This window comes from Bos grunniens, chromosome 16 (assembly GCF_055505025.1).
Source record: "Bos grunniens cultivar Pamir isolate PY7600 chromosome 16, Bosgru_T2T1.0, whole genome shotgun sequence".
Taxonomy (NCBI): domain Eukaryota; kingdom Metazoa; phylum Chordata; class Mammalia; order Artiodactyla; family Bovidae; genus Bos; species Bos grunniens.
The window spans coordinates 22,755,692-22,772,470 of NC_141180.1; the positions used below are offsets into that span (position 1 = coordinate 22,755,692).

The 16,779-nt window shown below is 43.1% G+C and overlaps 1 protein-coding gene across 3 annotated transcripts in view; it reads left to right on the forward strand.

Annotated features, from left to right (window-relative positions):
- The window catches only part of ASTN1 (astrotactin 1), a 356,585-nt gene that overhangs the window by 116,367 nt on the left and 223,439 nt on the right, over positions 1-16,779 (forward strand). For all 3 annotated transcript variants that reach the window (XM_086342418.1, XM_086342419.1, XM_086342420.1), the window contains exon 2: positions 7,708-7,895. In XM_086342418.1, the coding sequence (XP_086198544.1) occupies positions 7,708-7,895 (188 nt within the window). The remainder of the gene's footprint in view (positions 1-7,707; positions 7,896-16,779) is intronic.

Below are 16,779 nucleotides of genomic sequence, written 5' to 3' on the forward strand. Positions count from 1 at the left end.
TCCCCCACCCCCACCCCAACGCAAAGCTCTCTTTAACCTGCCATTCCATTTCTCAGCATGGGATCATTAATGATTTGAGGCTGTCTTATTTTTGCCATTGAGAGCAAATGTCACCAAGCAGAGGAAATAGAAATTCAATTATCCCTCTCCTGGTCAGAAGTGGAAATTTCTATTCCAAATCTCAGAAAGTCAAAAAGATTCCAGTTACTTGGAAAAGGAACATCTTGTTCTTCTGTTGGGCGAGAGATTCTTAAATTTTAAGCCATTTTGCTGTGAAGCTTTTGCTCATATAGTTGTGTGTGGGGGCAGAGGAGTGAGAATGAGATAATAAGCAGCAGCTCCATGGTCGACCGTGTGTTGAATAGAAGAACCACAAACAGAGTTCCGTTTCCAGTTGTGTTCTGGACATGTTTACAAAAGAATTACCTGGCTATGTTATCTGTCACTTGATTATTCACTTAGCCAAGCCTATGTAGGCACAAACTTCGGGCAAATCATTGGTGTTCCTGGCATCCGTGCTGGTGGATTTTTTTAGACCTAGTAGGGCACCTTATTGTATGTGGCTCTCTCTCTGGGATGTGGGATTGCATCACTTCAGAACTCCGTACCAGATGGTACCGGCGGCAAGAGGTGTGGAGACCCAGCCAACTCAACCCATGGGATATTGTTTCTCTGGCTGGTCTCCTGTCCGTGCTTCTCCTGACTTTGTCCTTTCTCTCTGCATCCATCTCCTTTGCCTGATTTTCATCTGTCCCTTATCCTTCCTCACAGATGGCCAGGACACTAATGTGCTGCTCTCATTATGTTTATGGAACAACTTGGGGTCTTTAGAGGCTGCTGTTCCCGAAGCAATAAAGACTTGGGTCACGTTTGATACCAGAGTAAAGATTTACAGGATAATTAGTGATCCTCTGCTGTTATTAACCCCTGACCTTTAGCAGGTTATTTTCTTACAGAGGTGTTGAAAGTTACTGCCATTGTTAACAGTTTCCGTCCGAAGACCATAATGAGAGCATGTGGGAAACATAGACCTACCATTAATACCTTTCAAACTCTGAAGTCGGGGGCGGGGGCGATTAAAAAAAGAATGGAAGAAAAAGGTGTAATTCTATCACAGGCCTATCTTTGGTCGCCTTTATGTTAGTCACTGATGGACAAGACCCACTTGTTGTCCTTAGTTTGGGATAATTAGCTTATCACCACTAAAGTTCTGAGCTCAATCCTTGTGGCAGAGAACAACTCAGAATGGCAGCGTAGATAGCCGAGGTTGAATGGGTGGCTAGATTCTATTTTTAGAGATGTTCCCTTTCGCTTGTAATTCTTTCATGAAGAATATGAAGCTCTTCACAATACCACACTTAATAGAATTGAAAAAACAACCAAGCAAAACTAATAACCCATAGACACTCCCCCTCCAATCCCCTAATGGCAGGGAATTTCATGGTTGTGCATTTTATTTGTCTTCCAATTGATCCAGTCCTTTTCTAACTCTGCTCTGGGGAGCCCCTTCCGAAGCCATATTAGATTTGGTTTGGAGGCAAGGTTTTTAAGATTAACAATGAATTTGAAAATCCTGATCTAAGCAAAGTCTTCTAATAGTCATGGCCATCAGGGGGTATCACCCTCAATCTTGAAAGACTGCGGGGTCAGTTCATCAGGTGCCCTTAACAAGAGGCTAAGAATGGACAAGTTAATGCTTCCTTCTGGCTTGACGTCAACACCTGAGCCACCTCATTACTACTCAGCTGGATTTAGCGTGAAACTCGGCCTTGCCAGGAGAGGGAAAGGGGACCCAGAATGCCAGGTCTGCTCTAAGCTACTCTTAAGTTATTCAGTGAATTAAAGGATCTTTGAGAATTTCCCAAGTTAAAATCCATATTTGACTTTAAATTGCCAGATTCTTTGAAAGAGGACATCATGCATCTGGTCCTCGATGAAGTTGTCCTTTGGGCAGATTCTGATACTCTGATGTGATGCATCGTCTTAGCAGGTCAGTTCAGGGACTCAGTGTGAAGCGATGCCTAAAGAAGGACCAGGGATTTCTGCAGTGAGTTTTGGGTGTCCTAAGCTAACCCCTCAGAAAGACAGTGTGGCAAGCTCAGAGCACACAGGCTAATATTAGAACAATGACTAAGGCCTATGTAAGAGTGAGTTCATCTCACTCTCCTCCTCTCTGCCTTTGCCCGTCCCAGGTTATTCTGTAGTATGACTTTCCTTGCCTAAGGTCCTGTCTTCCTGGTTCTCTATTCCTGGTTTCTCACAAGAAACCTTGTGCAGAAGCTCCAAGGTTTCTTTCTTAGAATCTACATATCTATACCAGCCTGGATGAGAACCTTTCTCACCAACCTGAGGTCTAGTCTGAAGATGGACCTGGCCCCTAAAGTCTCCAATCTCATCATCCCTAACGTGTCCACTGTGTGGTCAAGAGAAAGGGGAGAGGTAGAGTGAGGTTAGACTGGAGTGAAGATTTGACATTGCTTGGGACATTGAAATCATTGTCTTTTAAGGTGCTCACGTGAAGCACACCCTTTGGATTTAGAATTGTGGACTGGCAACTTAAAAAGGATCTTAAAATTCATTGATGCAGCTCCTCCGTATACAGAGAAGAAAACCCAAGCCTGATGTCTCATTTAAGGTTCCTCCAGACCGAGGTCTTAGTATTGTGGTCTCTGTGGAATAGAGGATCAGCATGACGGTGAGACTGTGACCGAGTCTCATCTGTTGCTGCTCTTTCTGTTCTTCTTCATCTCTATAATCATGGCTTTATTCATCCTTCTGTTTAATAAAGCCAAGGGTGACTTTGCATTGGGGCTCAACTCCTTAAACTGGCATTCACAACTTTTACAGTTGACCCCAGTCTGGCTTTTCAGCCCCAGTTCTCCACTACTGCTCTGCGTGTCTTCACTCTGCAGCATAACCAGACCTCCCGCGGTTCTGCAAGCATGCAGCACCTGCTGTTCTTTATACACACTGTTCTCTTCATCTCGAATTGCCTCCCAACACTTCTTCCCATTTTATCCCTTCCCAAGGGAACAGGCCCAGCCAAGTTCCACCCTCTCACCCAGCACTGCTGTTACTGTTTAGAGTAGTTATTCATGGCTCTGTCTTCAGTTTCTACTAGACCAACACCTCCCTGACAGTAGAAAACCTGCAGCACAACTTGCTAAATGTGGCAAATAGAGTGGACTTTCCAGGTGGCTCAGTGGTAAAGAATCCGCCTGCCAGTGGAAGAGATGTAGGTTTCATTCCTGGGTCGGGAAGATCCCCTGGAGGAGGAAATGGCAGCCCACTCCAGTGTTCTTGCCTGGGAAGTCCCACGAGCAGAGGAGCCCATGTAGAGTCAGACACGGCTAAGCAACTAAACACCAATAACAGGGTGTGCTCCAAGGATCTTGGCTGAATACAAGAATAAATGGCATCCTGGTTTCTGTGTGTTTCAGACATTCAAAAATTTTGGAGGTGCTGAGATCCATAAGGTTCATGGAGGGGAAGCTTGGAAGGACTGGAACGCTAAAAGAGAGGGCAGCCCTACCTCTTTGGAGATCTCAGCCCCACAGTATGATAGATGGCCATGGTGGTACCCTGAGATGACACTGGCTCCTCTTGGCACTTGTTTTTTTCAGTACACTGGCAAAGGCTCTGTTGGAGCCTCATCCACAGCCCTCAGGAGGCCTTGGACTAAAGTAACCATTTGATCACGTCCCATATTTGCTCCTTCAGAGTCCCAGGTCAGGTTTGCATTGATCAAGCAATTTCTGAGCATTTATTGTTCTTGAGCCATTTTGCTGACATCCAGACTAACGTGATTACACTGATGTTCCAAGCCTCTGATCTCAGCCCCCCTGTGATGAAATTCACAAGACATTTACTGTCCCTGTGTGGTTTTTCTTTGGTTAACCCAGGCCAGATAGAGCATAAGTACATAACTTCCTGGTTTAGCGTTTTAGCTCTCCCATGCCAGATGTTGCCAGGAGAGGTGGGAAAAAGCCAAGGAGGAACCTATCATTCTGTAATTATGTTTAATCTAAAAAATGACAGCCACCTTCAGTGGCAGGTATGGTAACTTCCTTCTTTTGCCCTTTGCTCTCTATGATGGTTCTGGTCTGGACAGAAACAGAATATAATTTTCCAAAGGAATTTGGCATCAACTCATAGATAGGTTCAGAGGGCTGGACTGGAAGCCAAGGGTAGAGATTCTGTGTTCTCAGCCCACGTCCCCATATACCCACTGCACCTGTTCCTTCCTTGTTACTATCACCCCTAGAATCTTGAAGCAGAACTCCTTCCTTCTCAAAAACAGTCTTGGCTGCCTCTGGGTGCAGGATTTCTTCTGGAGGGTGATGAAAAGTTTCTGGATTAGAGTGGTGATGGTCGCACAACTTTGTGAATATGCTTAAACCCACTGAATTGTATATATTTGAGAGGGTGAATTTTATGGTTTGTGAATTATATTTCAATTGTAAAATAACTCATGGAATACCAAGACTTTGTGCAAAGACTTAAAGTACTGCAGCACAAAAACTCCTAAAAGACCCCACGGACTTTAAACTCAATGTCTTCCCCCTTTATGCATGTTCGAAGGTCATGTTGTCTGATGCGTGTGTTGGAGGTTGAGGAGATCTGATAGAAGTTCCTTCATCTGTCTTAGTCCCTGTTCTGTGTCAGGCTGGGGTGACTTTGGTCTGGGTATTTACTTGTCTTTGCTTCCACAGTTAAAACAGAGCTAATGAGCCTGACCTCCTTGATGAGGGTCTCCTGGGAGATAAAAAGCCGGTTTGTTGAGTGCTTTAGAGGTATCATGTGCTGGATTCCTCTTGAATAGTTACAGGAAGGGCTAAAGAGGCACCCAGCATGTGCAGAATAAATTCCAAGGTGGGTTAGAGCAAGTGCAGGGAAGAGGCTGAATGTGTGTTGCTCTAGATGATTTAATTAGGCCATTAAGTGCTCTATTAGGGGCTGTTGCTGCTTGTAATTTTTTAATTTAAACTTATATTTCATATTGGAGTAGAGCTCATTAACAATGTCGTGATAGTTCAGGTGCATCACAAAGCGACCCAGCCGTACATATACATGTGTCTATTCTCCCCCTAACTCCCTCCCCATCCAGACTGCCATATAACACTGAACAGATTTCCCTGTGCTATACAGGAGGACCTTGTTGGTTATCCATTTTAAATACAGCAGTGTGTACATGTCCATCCCTGCCTGTGACTTTTATGTCTGTGGTGAGGAGGAGATAGAGTTTGGTTTCTACCGCAGCTGCAGGAAACAGACGTGGGAAGGGGAAGAGTGTCTCCCAGGAGGAATCTTCCAGTGCTTTGATGTGGAGGCCTGAGTGCTTAGAAAGTGTAAGTGCTGGGGAGTGGGGTTTGTGATTGCAGAGCTTGTGATGAAGCATGGTGTGGTAGCCACAGGTCGACCCAGGTACCCACGGAGGTGTGCCCAAGGGTGTCTGTTTACCCGGAAATCTTAAAAAATCCTTAGAGGAAAGGTGGATTTGGGAAGCCCGTGTCACTTCCTCACTTAACAAATGGAGCTGTGCCTGGGGGAAGGCCGGGCTGGGCTGCAGGGCATGTTCCATTCTCATACCCTCTGCCCACTGCAGTGTCCTCCCTGCCAGTCACTTCGAGAGCATAGACAGCTGACCAGCCCAACAGGCCAACTGAATCCTTCAGATAATTAGGGAGAGAGGCTGAGAATGAAGGGGACTCTTGTCTTTGCTACACCCTCACCCTCCTGCACGCTTCTAAGTGTATTCTCCTCTCTGGTCTGTAGGATGGTAGGATGAACTGGGGCAGCAGTCCCCAGCCTCTTTGGCAGCAGGGACCAGTTTCGTGGAAGACAGGTTTTCCATGGACGGAGTGGGGGGCCCAAATAGAGGGGTGGGGAGGGGATGATTCAGGTGTAATGTGAGCGATGGGGAGTGATGAGGAGCAGCAGATGAAGCTTTGCTTCCGTGCGCACCCCTCACCTCCTGCAGTGCAGACCGGTACTGGCCCATGGCCCCAGGGGTGTGAACCCCTGAGCCAGAGAATCATCGCAGTGTCTTTTAGAGACAGGCTGATGACCTGTGGATCATGAATCCCTCTCACTTATCTTTCCTGAGAGGACTAGCCAATATTCCTCCTCTTCCTTCTCCGTATTCTCCTATCAGTGTCTGAATGTCCATTCCCCACATCTCTGTCTACTTAACAAAGTCCAGTCTTCAAGGCCCAACACCACAACATCTTCTTTTGGCAAGTCTTCTTTCCTTCCATCGTCCACCCTCTATCCAAGCAAGATTGCTCTTTCCTTCTGTCTCCACAGAGCTTTTATGCGTGTGGTGTAACAGGACACATTCACTCACAGTGGGTTGCTTTGGAGAACTTGTCGAGGATTTCATTCAGTTTAGTCTCTGGGCGCCTAGAGCAGTGCCAGTGCATACGCAGCATATATCCAGTGCGTGTAGGTTAAATAAATTAAAGAATAAATATATAAATAAATAAATACAGCAGAACATCATTTGTACACTCCCACAAATAGTGAAAGATATTTATAAACTCGATAAATATCTAAAATTGCTTTCCTCTTTATGATTGTGGTACTTGATGAAAATACTCTTCTAAATGGATCTTATTAAATCTTTTTTATGTATATTGAATTTTTTGGTCAAAGGTGATAAATTTTGGGAGAAGAAGCCATGCCTTTCAAAAAAAATGAAAATTTTAAAGCAATGGTTTGCCAAGTATGTTCAGCAGAATATTAGTTTTTGAGGATGATAGTAGTTGTTAAGGGGAAAAAAATGGTGTTAGGGCCAAATGAAACTCAAGAATGCTGGGTTAATCAGGTTCTTTCTATAGTGGGATGTCTCAAAACTTTGATACAATACTGCTTAGGAATATTAGAGGAAGAGACATATAGCAGTATACTTCTGCAGCACAGCTGAGCTCCTATCGTGCAGAGTGCATAACTGGTTTGTGTACGTTGGTATTCATTGTTGATGTTAGTTATCTCAGTGCCTGCATCTAGAGCTCAGGAAGCAGATGAGTGCTTAAGTCTGTGATAAGGGCCCACTTCTTCATCATCCTCTCATGTACATCACCTTTGCTCTGCAAAAATGAAGAGAAAAGTTAAAGGGAATTAAAACATTACCTGCCAAAAGCCGGTATCAGACATCTCCAGTGGACTAAGTAGCAGATGATGGTGGTTTTAGAAATAACCTGCCAGCTCCAGTTGCTCTGCAGTACCCTCCCAGGACTCTTCCATAAGTGCCAGTTCTCTGCACAGTAATTACTAACTCTCTCCTTGGTAGACTCACTGGTGTCTACGAGTAATTGCTAGGGAACTCACACTTTCAAATTTACAAGAGGCAAACAACCTTATGTTTACCTCAGTGGGTCATCAGGGTATTCAAACTGTGGTGAGTAAAGGATGCTGTTGATCATAGAAATATGGTGAAAAACTTGAATTCTTACCTGTGTATTTTTCTCAATGGGCGGGAGCCTGGGCCATTAGTTTATGGGGGATTAACTCTGTTCTTCTCAGGGCCTCTTCCCCTCCTTGAGATTTGAAGCAGCAGTCAGCCTGACTCAACTGTAGTTAGAAACCCTTTGTTGTCTTCAGCTGACATTGACTAATCAGAGGCAGTGTCTTAAAAGAAGATGAAACCATAGATGTGGACTGGTCCACTCGGAATTCTGACCTGTGCCTTTGGTGTCTGTGCTCTAGAGATCTCAGGGAACACGGAGGACATCCCTCTGGTGCGCTGGAGGCAGCAGTGGCTGGAGAATGGCACTTTACTCTTTCACATCCACCACCAGGATGGTGCCCCAAGCCTCCCTGGGCAAGACCCAACCGAAGAACCCCAGCATGAGTCAGCAGAAGAGGAGCTGAGGATCCTGCACATCTCAGTCATGGTAAGAGCAGTGCAATCATAGCCTCTCAGGCTATACTACCTTGACCTTAAGAACGTGGGTGCCACAGCCCTGAAGGATCCATCTCCACAATCTCATCATTGATCTTGCGCATAAGTTGATTTCTCATTTATGGGAAATGTCTCCACCTGTGGTGTAAGTAAAAATTGCAGTTATTTCCACAGCACCACTCCCTGACAGTTCTCTAGGAACATGCCTAGATAGGGAGTAACTGTTACAAATCAGAGACAACCTCAGATGGGGGCATTGGATTGTCTTAGAAAGGGATTATTCAGTTAGATCAGAATATCTTCTAATAGTTTCTCCATGAATGTTTGCTGAGTGACTGGATTGCCCAATCTGCTTGCTGCTCCTGAGGTATCTTCTCCCAGCTGGGAGAAAGGTAGTCCTGGCTTTCTGTCCTCTTACAGTAAAGGACATGCCAATAAATAGAGCCTTGCCTCTCCCACTAGTCCAGCTCAGAAACATCCCATCAGCATCCCTTCTGAAAATTAGAGAATTTTCTCTAACATTCTATATTTTAGAGTCTCACTAGACAGACATTAAGTGCTACGGTGACAGGCATGGGTTTTGTTTGATATTGTTTTGTTCATTGGTATATCTTCAATACCTGGAATAATGCATTCACATAGTACTAAATAATTATTTGTGGAATAAATGAATGTATTTCCCAGTAGAAATGAAAAATGCCTGACTCACTCAATATTTTTATTAGTAAAATCAATACATCACCTGCTCTGAGGGTAGCCTGAAAGCAAGCTGAGACTTGACTGATTGTCTGTGTATGGGAGAGGATGGGCTCTTTCAAACCAAATGAGGTCTTGGTCTAAACTGTAATTAATCTATTACACTTGAACCATCACTATGTGCTATTTAGCTTTGTGTATTAGATTGGGGAAAACTGAGCATGTTTTAGATATATTAGAATTTCCATTATCTAACTATTTGGCATGGAAGATATCCCCATAAAATCTCAAAAGGCAAGTCTTCTGTTTCTCCTTCAGCCAGTGTCTCCAGGAATGACTTATTTGATAGATTACCTGTATATGTGTAAGCTGCTCTAGTTTGTTGAAACTATGTGGTTGAGAAGAGTCTTTCCATAGCAAATGGTCAACCTCAGATATGCCAGAAAGTGAATGGGTAAATGAGATTATTGTGCTAATTGAGGTTTACAACATAAGAGCTAGAGTACCTGTACATCCTTCATTAAAGACCAGCGTTTCCTCTCTCGAGGAAGCTTGTTTTCTTCAGTGTAGCTTGTAGTTTCCAGATTGTGGTGAGAACGAGCAGATCGCCAGTGGCCTCCCTGGCATTGACTAGGGAGACAGAGGTAGGAGCTGCATTGTTCTTGTGTTTATCATATGGTCTGATTGAAAAGAAAGGCACGATGGTGGACTTCCCACCGGCCATCCACAGCCTCCTATCAATGTGGGAAGTGGTCTTTGTCTTGGATAGTTTTTGTTTGGTTTCTTTTGGTCCAAGGCCATTTCAGAGAACACCACAAAAATGTTTAGGGTGAAGAGAACTGTAAAGAGATTCCCAGGAATTCCTGTTGGATGTGGTTGTGCGTGAAAGAAAGACCCAAAGTATGAGCTTAGGACGGATGAGGTGTCAGAAGGTGTGTTTCGTGGGGATAGGGGGAGTGCTGTGAGCTTCTGAGGGAAGATAGACTGAAGCTGTCCTGGCTGCCACACCCTATCTTCACCACAGCAAGGACCCCGCCTTCTGTCCGCAGAATGAGATGCTCCAATAGGTTTGCTAGAGAAGTGTGAGTGTGTAGATGCGTATGTGTGCACATATTTATGGCGATGGGTGGCTGATCAAGGATGCCAAATAATTTGAGGAAATAGATGGTGTCCTTAGAATGTAATAACCCTTAGGAAAAGTCCTGTATTGCTAATGCTTTTTGTTGAGTTTTCCTGAGCAGAAATTAATGGACAGTGGACAAGGAATTGGAAAGAACAAAAATCAGCCTTAAACCTGGGACTCTGAGCTCTTTCCTTCATATGCTACTGGTTACCCATGACAGACCAACAGTGACGTTCAGCTTTCCAAATAAAATGAGATTACTCCTTCAGCTTGATTTTAGTTTATGCCATGTTATTTTCAACTGAACTGGAGCGGGCAGAGCAGCCCTTAGAAGGGCTTGGGCAAAGCGTGAGGGTGGGCAAGTCTTGTATGTGTCTCCGACTTACCCTCGAATGTGGATAGACCCACACCTCCGTGGAAAATTCAGGAAAGCCTATGACTTCTGCAGGAGCACAGGGCTCCCCAGGCAAACCGAAGACGTTAGTGCTGCCTCCCATCCTTGCAGAGACGATGTGGTCAGTGGAGCCTCCCGCAGCGCCTCTTCCCATCCCACCTTCCTCCAGCCCTATTCCATCCACCCTCAGACTCGGCCTCTCCTATCCTTTACATTCTATTCTAGAAACAGTTTCAAAGTCTGAAGTTGTGTATCTGCCCTCAGCTTAGAAATCAAGCCTGAGGGTATCCTGTTTGAAGATGTCGTTCCCAGAGTCTCTGATGGTTTCTTCTTAAGAAACTCAGGGACTGGTAGACTATCTGATACTCTTTATGCAGTATCCTTTGGAAGTAAGTAGGCAGCCATTTGAGGCTCCTCCATGACAGCAGTATAAGTGTTAGAAGGTAGCAAAGTCCTTTGACTAGTAACAGTGTTGGGCAGCAAAAGGCACTTAAATGAAATCTTATTACCCAAACCCTGTTAGTTATGAAATAACAATAGCAGGGCTATTTTTCATTAACTGTAATGATCAATACTGATGAGGTTTTCAGTTGGATCCAAATAGCATAATTCAAAAAAGAGAAAAGTTAAGGTTATTATCAAAACATGAATATACCCAACCTTTTCTCTCTTGTTAAGAAAATGTATATATAAAAGCTTAACTGATAATCCTAAATATTTCCAATATGTGCAGAGGGAATTAATGGTTCTGTGAACACCTTAAAGTTTGCATTTCTTTCATTTTGTATTTACACTTTTCTAATCCATATTACCTCAGTGCAGGGACCACTGTTTATTTTTATATTTTGCATTCACTGTTGGCTGTGTTTTGTTTTACACACAAAATGTAAGTAATGAGAGAATGAGATGCCAAGAAAAACCCTTTTGTGTATCCTTTTGACACTGTATGGATGAGAATTGGTAAGTTCCTTCTTACACTGTGCCCAGTGTAAATATACCATCAGCAAAATCTTGAGCTTACAGAAAACCAATACCTCAGCTGAGAACTTGGCAATTTAAAACTTTGAAAAACCTTTTGCTTTTCTTATTTTTCAATCATATCCTAAAACTTTTGAATTATTTTTTCCAAGGAGGTACTATTTCTTCCTTACAAAAAACAATTGGATTTCCCTCCAGAAATCTTATATTATTGCTTAGAGGGTCACACGATGTATTTTAACCTCTTGCATGATTCAAACTTGGCTGAAGAGATTTATTTCGAATTTAGCCAGATAATTGACACTTAAAACTACAAAAGTGCACAAGGATACTATTTTGCAAGCTCTTGAACAAGTGAAAACAAAATCAATTGTAAACTGATATGTGAGCTTAAACCAAAGTCAAGGAATTCTTCAGTTATTAGCAAATCATTTACTCCATTGAAGATCAGGTTTTAATATAAGTTTACATTAGATAATCAGCCTGTGAATTTAAATTTTCATGTTGTAATTTTGCTAATTTACCATGTGATCTACATTTTTCTTCTTAAAGTGTGCAAAAGAATTTTACAGTGCATAATGTAATTTTAATGTATTATCTACATATTTCATGTTCGTAATTAAAGATGACAGTGTTAATAGACTTCCTATATGCATATGGGTTGGTTAAGTATATTTTTCACAGCAAGTAGCCTTTCAAAAATGCTTCAGTTTGATATATGTGTGTTTGTGTTTATATGTATACATACATATATATATGATAACTCCCACTGTTAGATGATATCTTTTATAGTTCACTCTTCTCAGGCACAGTTCACAATTGAGGGGAAAAAAAATCTAAGCATTTGTCTATTCCTCCTGAGAGTTTTGTGAGGAGAATCCATCAATCAAGGCTGGGTGCTGCTCAGAACCACTAGCCCCTGTGTAGAGCCCACTGGCCAGCGTCAGCCAGTTCTTACAGCCTTCAACTGCTGGCTCCTCTGGGGTCCCCAGGCTTCTTGTTTCTGGGAGCCCCAGGTAAGCCCAAGACACATAGTTTTCTTCTGGGAGAAACAATTTAGAAAATAAGGTTCTGGAAGTTCCATTCTGGGTAGGTCACTCTTCAGGCTGAGTTAGCGCAAAGCCCATAGAACACACATGTGGGGAGCCCTAGGGCTGTGTTTCCAGGACGACAGGCCACTTGTGCCAGAAGACGCATTCTTGCTCCTACCTGAGCATCCTTAATCAAGTTCACTTCAGTTGTCTAGAGTCACATATTACTTTGCTTGAAGCTGTCTTCATTTCCCTCCTCAAGCTCAACCATTTCTAGGGCAGAGAAGAGCAGTTGTAAGCATGGTCATTGTTATATGCCACCGAGACTGTCAGGTACTTATTAAATGTACGTGCGCGAGGGAAACAGGGCAAGATGCTTTTCCTTTCAGCACCTTTAATGTTCAGCAAACCTGTTACCAAAAATTGGTTAGCAATCTCATTCTTCAGAGTCACTTTTGCATCTTTCTTTTCAATTGATATTATTTGTTTAGTTGAAGAGAGCAGGCCCTAATTTATCAGAGCTGGTCCTTCTGATCTTTAAGAACCAGATAGAGGAGTTAAGACATTTTGTGTTACCACAAAGAACAGAACTCGAGTAATAAATTGGAAGGTACAAAAAGACAGGTCCTGATTCAGTCCAAGGAGCTTATCTAGGGACTCAAGCCATCCATGATGGGGCTAGACTGACTTATTGGCCACACTGTTCCCCTGCCAAACCCATCTTTGTGTTCCTGGCCTCCCATTAGGAAAATGGTGGGCAGTTCCTAAAATAGCAAGACCCCTAAATAACACAAATGCTTTGCTTTTTGGTTGTCTCAACAGTCTGATGTGCAAGACCCCCAGGTCCATTTGAGGGCTATTCCAAAAGCCGCGGGACAATTGCCTTGCAAACCTCCCCCACCTGGCACCGTGGTCTGGCAGTGCATCTCTTGCCAAGATGCAGCAGATGCAGGAACTTGTGGATCTATTAGCCGTTGCAATTGATTAGCTATCCGTCTTGCTGGCTACCCTCCCCCATTCCTGTAGAGTGGGAACTGGGGTATAGTGGAAAGAAACCTTACATTTAGTTGGAAGGTGGTCTTCAGGTTCTGGCTTTAACATTTTATCCTTTAAAAGAAGGCTATCCTTTGGGGAGCCTTCATGACCTCATCTGTGACATGAATGTATTAATTAAACTTTTTAGCTTTAAAGACTGGAGATCTACTCAGACCATCTCTATAATGAAGTTTTACTGTAGAAATTCATAGGGAGGTAAGGGAGACAGGAATCTTCTGATATTGAAAAAAAAAATCTTAAAAGCAAAATTTCATGAAACCTGAGACTGGTGGGTTGGGCAGGATCCAAGTCATCTTGTGAGCCCCCAGCCTCAGCACTTTGTGGTTTGGCTTTTTGCACCTGTTTCTGTTGCTCCTGTGGCCATGAATGGGAAACTTTGTCCAGTCTACACTGTAAATGTCCCCATTTTGATGCCTTTATTAAATGTTCATACTATCCATTCACTCATTAGGTCACCTCACTTCAGACCTCGCCTGACTCCTCTCAGCTTTACGAGGTTTCTCATGTTATTTCTGGGCTGCCAGCTTCCCCTCTTTCTGCCACTCTTATTCTAGCTTAGGGAAACAAGTGGATGGACCTCGCTGGTTACCATAGTTCTGTATCTTCAGAGACTTTCCTGTCGAATAGCCCATAGGTGGATGCAACCTTAACAAACCTCCTTCTGTTGGCTGTTATTATGAAGAGGTTGGCTTAGGTGACACAGAAAATGGTGGACTTCTGCTCCAGATACAGCTTGGAACCGTTTCCTTTATTGGAGGCTGAGAAGCCATGAGTCCCTGATTCACTCATTTAACACAGTAGGCAACACAGTCTCAGTTGTAGAGATGTTGATGGATCGGAAGATCTCACCACCACCACCACCACCACCACCATCATCACGATCTTATTTTGCACTTACTATGTGTTTACTACTAAGTACTTTCAAAATGCATCCGTTTATTTGTCATTCATGTCACAATATCCTTCAGATCAGATCAGTTGCTCAGTCGTGTCCGACTCTTTGCGACCCCATGAATCACAGCACGCCAGGCCTCCCTGTCCATCACCAACTCCCGGAGTTCACTCAGACTCACGTCCATCGAGTCAGTGATGCCATCCAGCCATCTCATCCTCTGTCGTCCCCTTCTCCTCTTGCCCCCAATCCCTCCCAGCATCAGAGTCTTTTCCAATGAGTCAACTCTTCGCATGAGGTGGCCAAAGTACTGGAGTTTCAGCTTTAGCATCATTCTTTCCAAAGAAATCCCAGGGCTGATCTCCTTCTCAATGGACTGGTTGGATCTCCTTGCAGTCCAAGGGATTCTCAAGAGTCTTCTCCAACACCACAGTTCCAAAGCATCAATTCTTCGGCGCTCAGCCTCCTTCACAGTCCAACTCTCACATCCATACATGACCATAGGAAAAACTGTAGCTTTGACTAGACGAACCTTTGTTGGCAAAGTAATGTCTCTGCTTTTGAATATGCTATCTAGGTTGGTCATAACTTTCCTTCCAAGGAGTAAGCGTCTTTTAATTTCATGGCTGCAGTCACCATCTGCAGTGATTTTGGAGCCCAGAAAAATAAAGTCTGACACTGTTTCCACTGTTTCCCCATCTATTTCCCATGAAGTGATGGGACCGGATGCCATGATCTTTGTTTTCTGAATGTTGAGCTTTTAGCCAACTTTTTCACTCTCCACTTTCACTTTCATCAAGAGGCTTTTTAGTTCCTCTTCACTTTCTGCCATAAGGGTGGTGTCATCTGCATATCTGAGGTTATTGATGTTTCTCCCAGCAATCTTGATTCCAGCTTGTGTTTCTTCCAGCCCAGCATTTCTCATGATGTACTCTGCATATAAATTAAATAAACAGGGTGACAATATACAGCCTTGACAAACTCCTTTTCCTATTTGGAACCAGTCCATTGTTCCATGTCCAGTTCTAACTGTTGCTTCCTGACCTGCATACAAATTTCTCAAGAGGCAGATCAGGTGGTCTGGTATTCCCATCTCTTGAAGAATTTTCCACAGTTTATTGTGATCCACACAGTCAAAGGCTTTGGCATAGTCAATAAAGCAGAAATAGATGCTTTTCTGGAACTCTTTTGCTTTTTCCACAACATCCTTAGGTAGAATTTATTATCTCATTTTACAGATGAAGGGATTGAGGAACAGACAAGCTAAGTAACCTGCCTAAAGTGAAACCACTCTAAGGTTGCAGAGCTAAGATTTGAACTGAGGCAGTTGTCAGAGTCTATATACTCTAAGAGGGAGCTCAAGTGGTAAAGAATCTGCCTGCCAATGCAGAAGTCATGGGTTTGATCCCCGGGTTGGGAAGATCTGGAGGAGGAAATGACAACCCACTCCAGTTTCTTTCCTGGGAAATACCACGGACAGAGGGACTTGGCAGGCTGTAGTCCATTGGGTTGCAAAGAGTCAGACACAACCGAGGGACTAAGCACAATCATGATACAGTCTAAGAAGTACCCAGTTCATATCTGGTCCATGGTGAGTGCCCAAGATATTTTCATTACATGCCCTTTTACTGGGTTTTGTTATTCTGTCTGCTGGAACTCATTTGACACATGTCCCATTTTTATTCTAAAGCCAGTCACTCTATGAGTGCTGGGACCCACAGCTGGGGTGGGCTTCAGGTCTGTCTTTCTGTGGCTCTACCAGGCAGCTAAGCCGAAAGCTCAGAGTCTGTTCAGCTCTGCTGACCCCACCTGCTAACCTTGGCTTCAGCCACTCTCTCTCACAGCTGGCAGCAGGTTTATTGGCAGAGAAGGAATGAGGGAAGTTGGGAACTTCCAACTCTAAAATTGTGAAAGTCAAGTAACAGTAAATTTAGGCTTCTTCATATATATGTTCTCACACTTTTGCAGTTAATTTCTAGAAACTAAAAAAAAAAAACACCAAAAAACATTTTTAAAGCATTACTGACCTGTCATTGATTTAAAAAAAATCATCAATGCATTCATTCATTTAGTCATTGATCCTTTCATGGCAGCCTTCAGGTACTTTTTTTTAATTATGGAGAGAGAAAATTCATAAGACAAGATTGTACTTTCAAGGAACATTCAATCATATCATTAACACTTAACATTTGACGATGATCTTCAGCAGAACTGTGTGCCAAGTGCTTTCCCATTCCATCCCATTCTTTATACCCTCTTTATAATTCTGTTCTTCTCTTTCCTGAAGCTCACAGAGGCCTTCAGTTACCCTCATTTTTCCAGACAGCAAGGAAAATAGCTAAGAGGCCAAATTTTCACTAGGATACTAATATCTTTTAAGGATACTAATATCTGTTAACAACTTGATGTAATATTCTCTTCAGCAATTTAGCTTAGTTTTGATATAGATGCCAACAATTTACTTTTAAATACTTAGTTTCAAAAATCCCTGAAGATCTATTTGAAAGCAAGCATCATGATCTCCGTGGGGTTTAACTCAATATTAAGAGTTGGTAATATTCATGGTAAAGAAGCTGTCCCTTCACTCATTCTGTTCCAGACAATGTATGGGATTATCTTCAGGAACAATAGCAATTTCTGTAGCAGCTTTGTGAAATAGACATTAATTCTCCCATATTTTGGATATGAACACTGAGACAGAAAGTA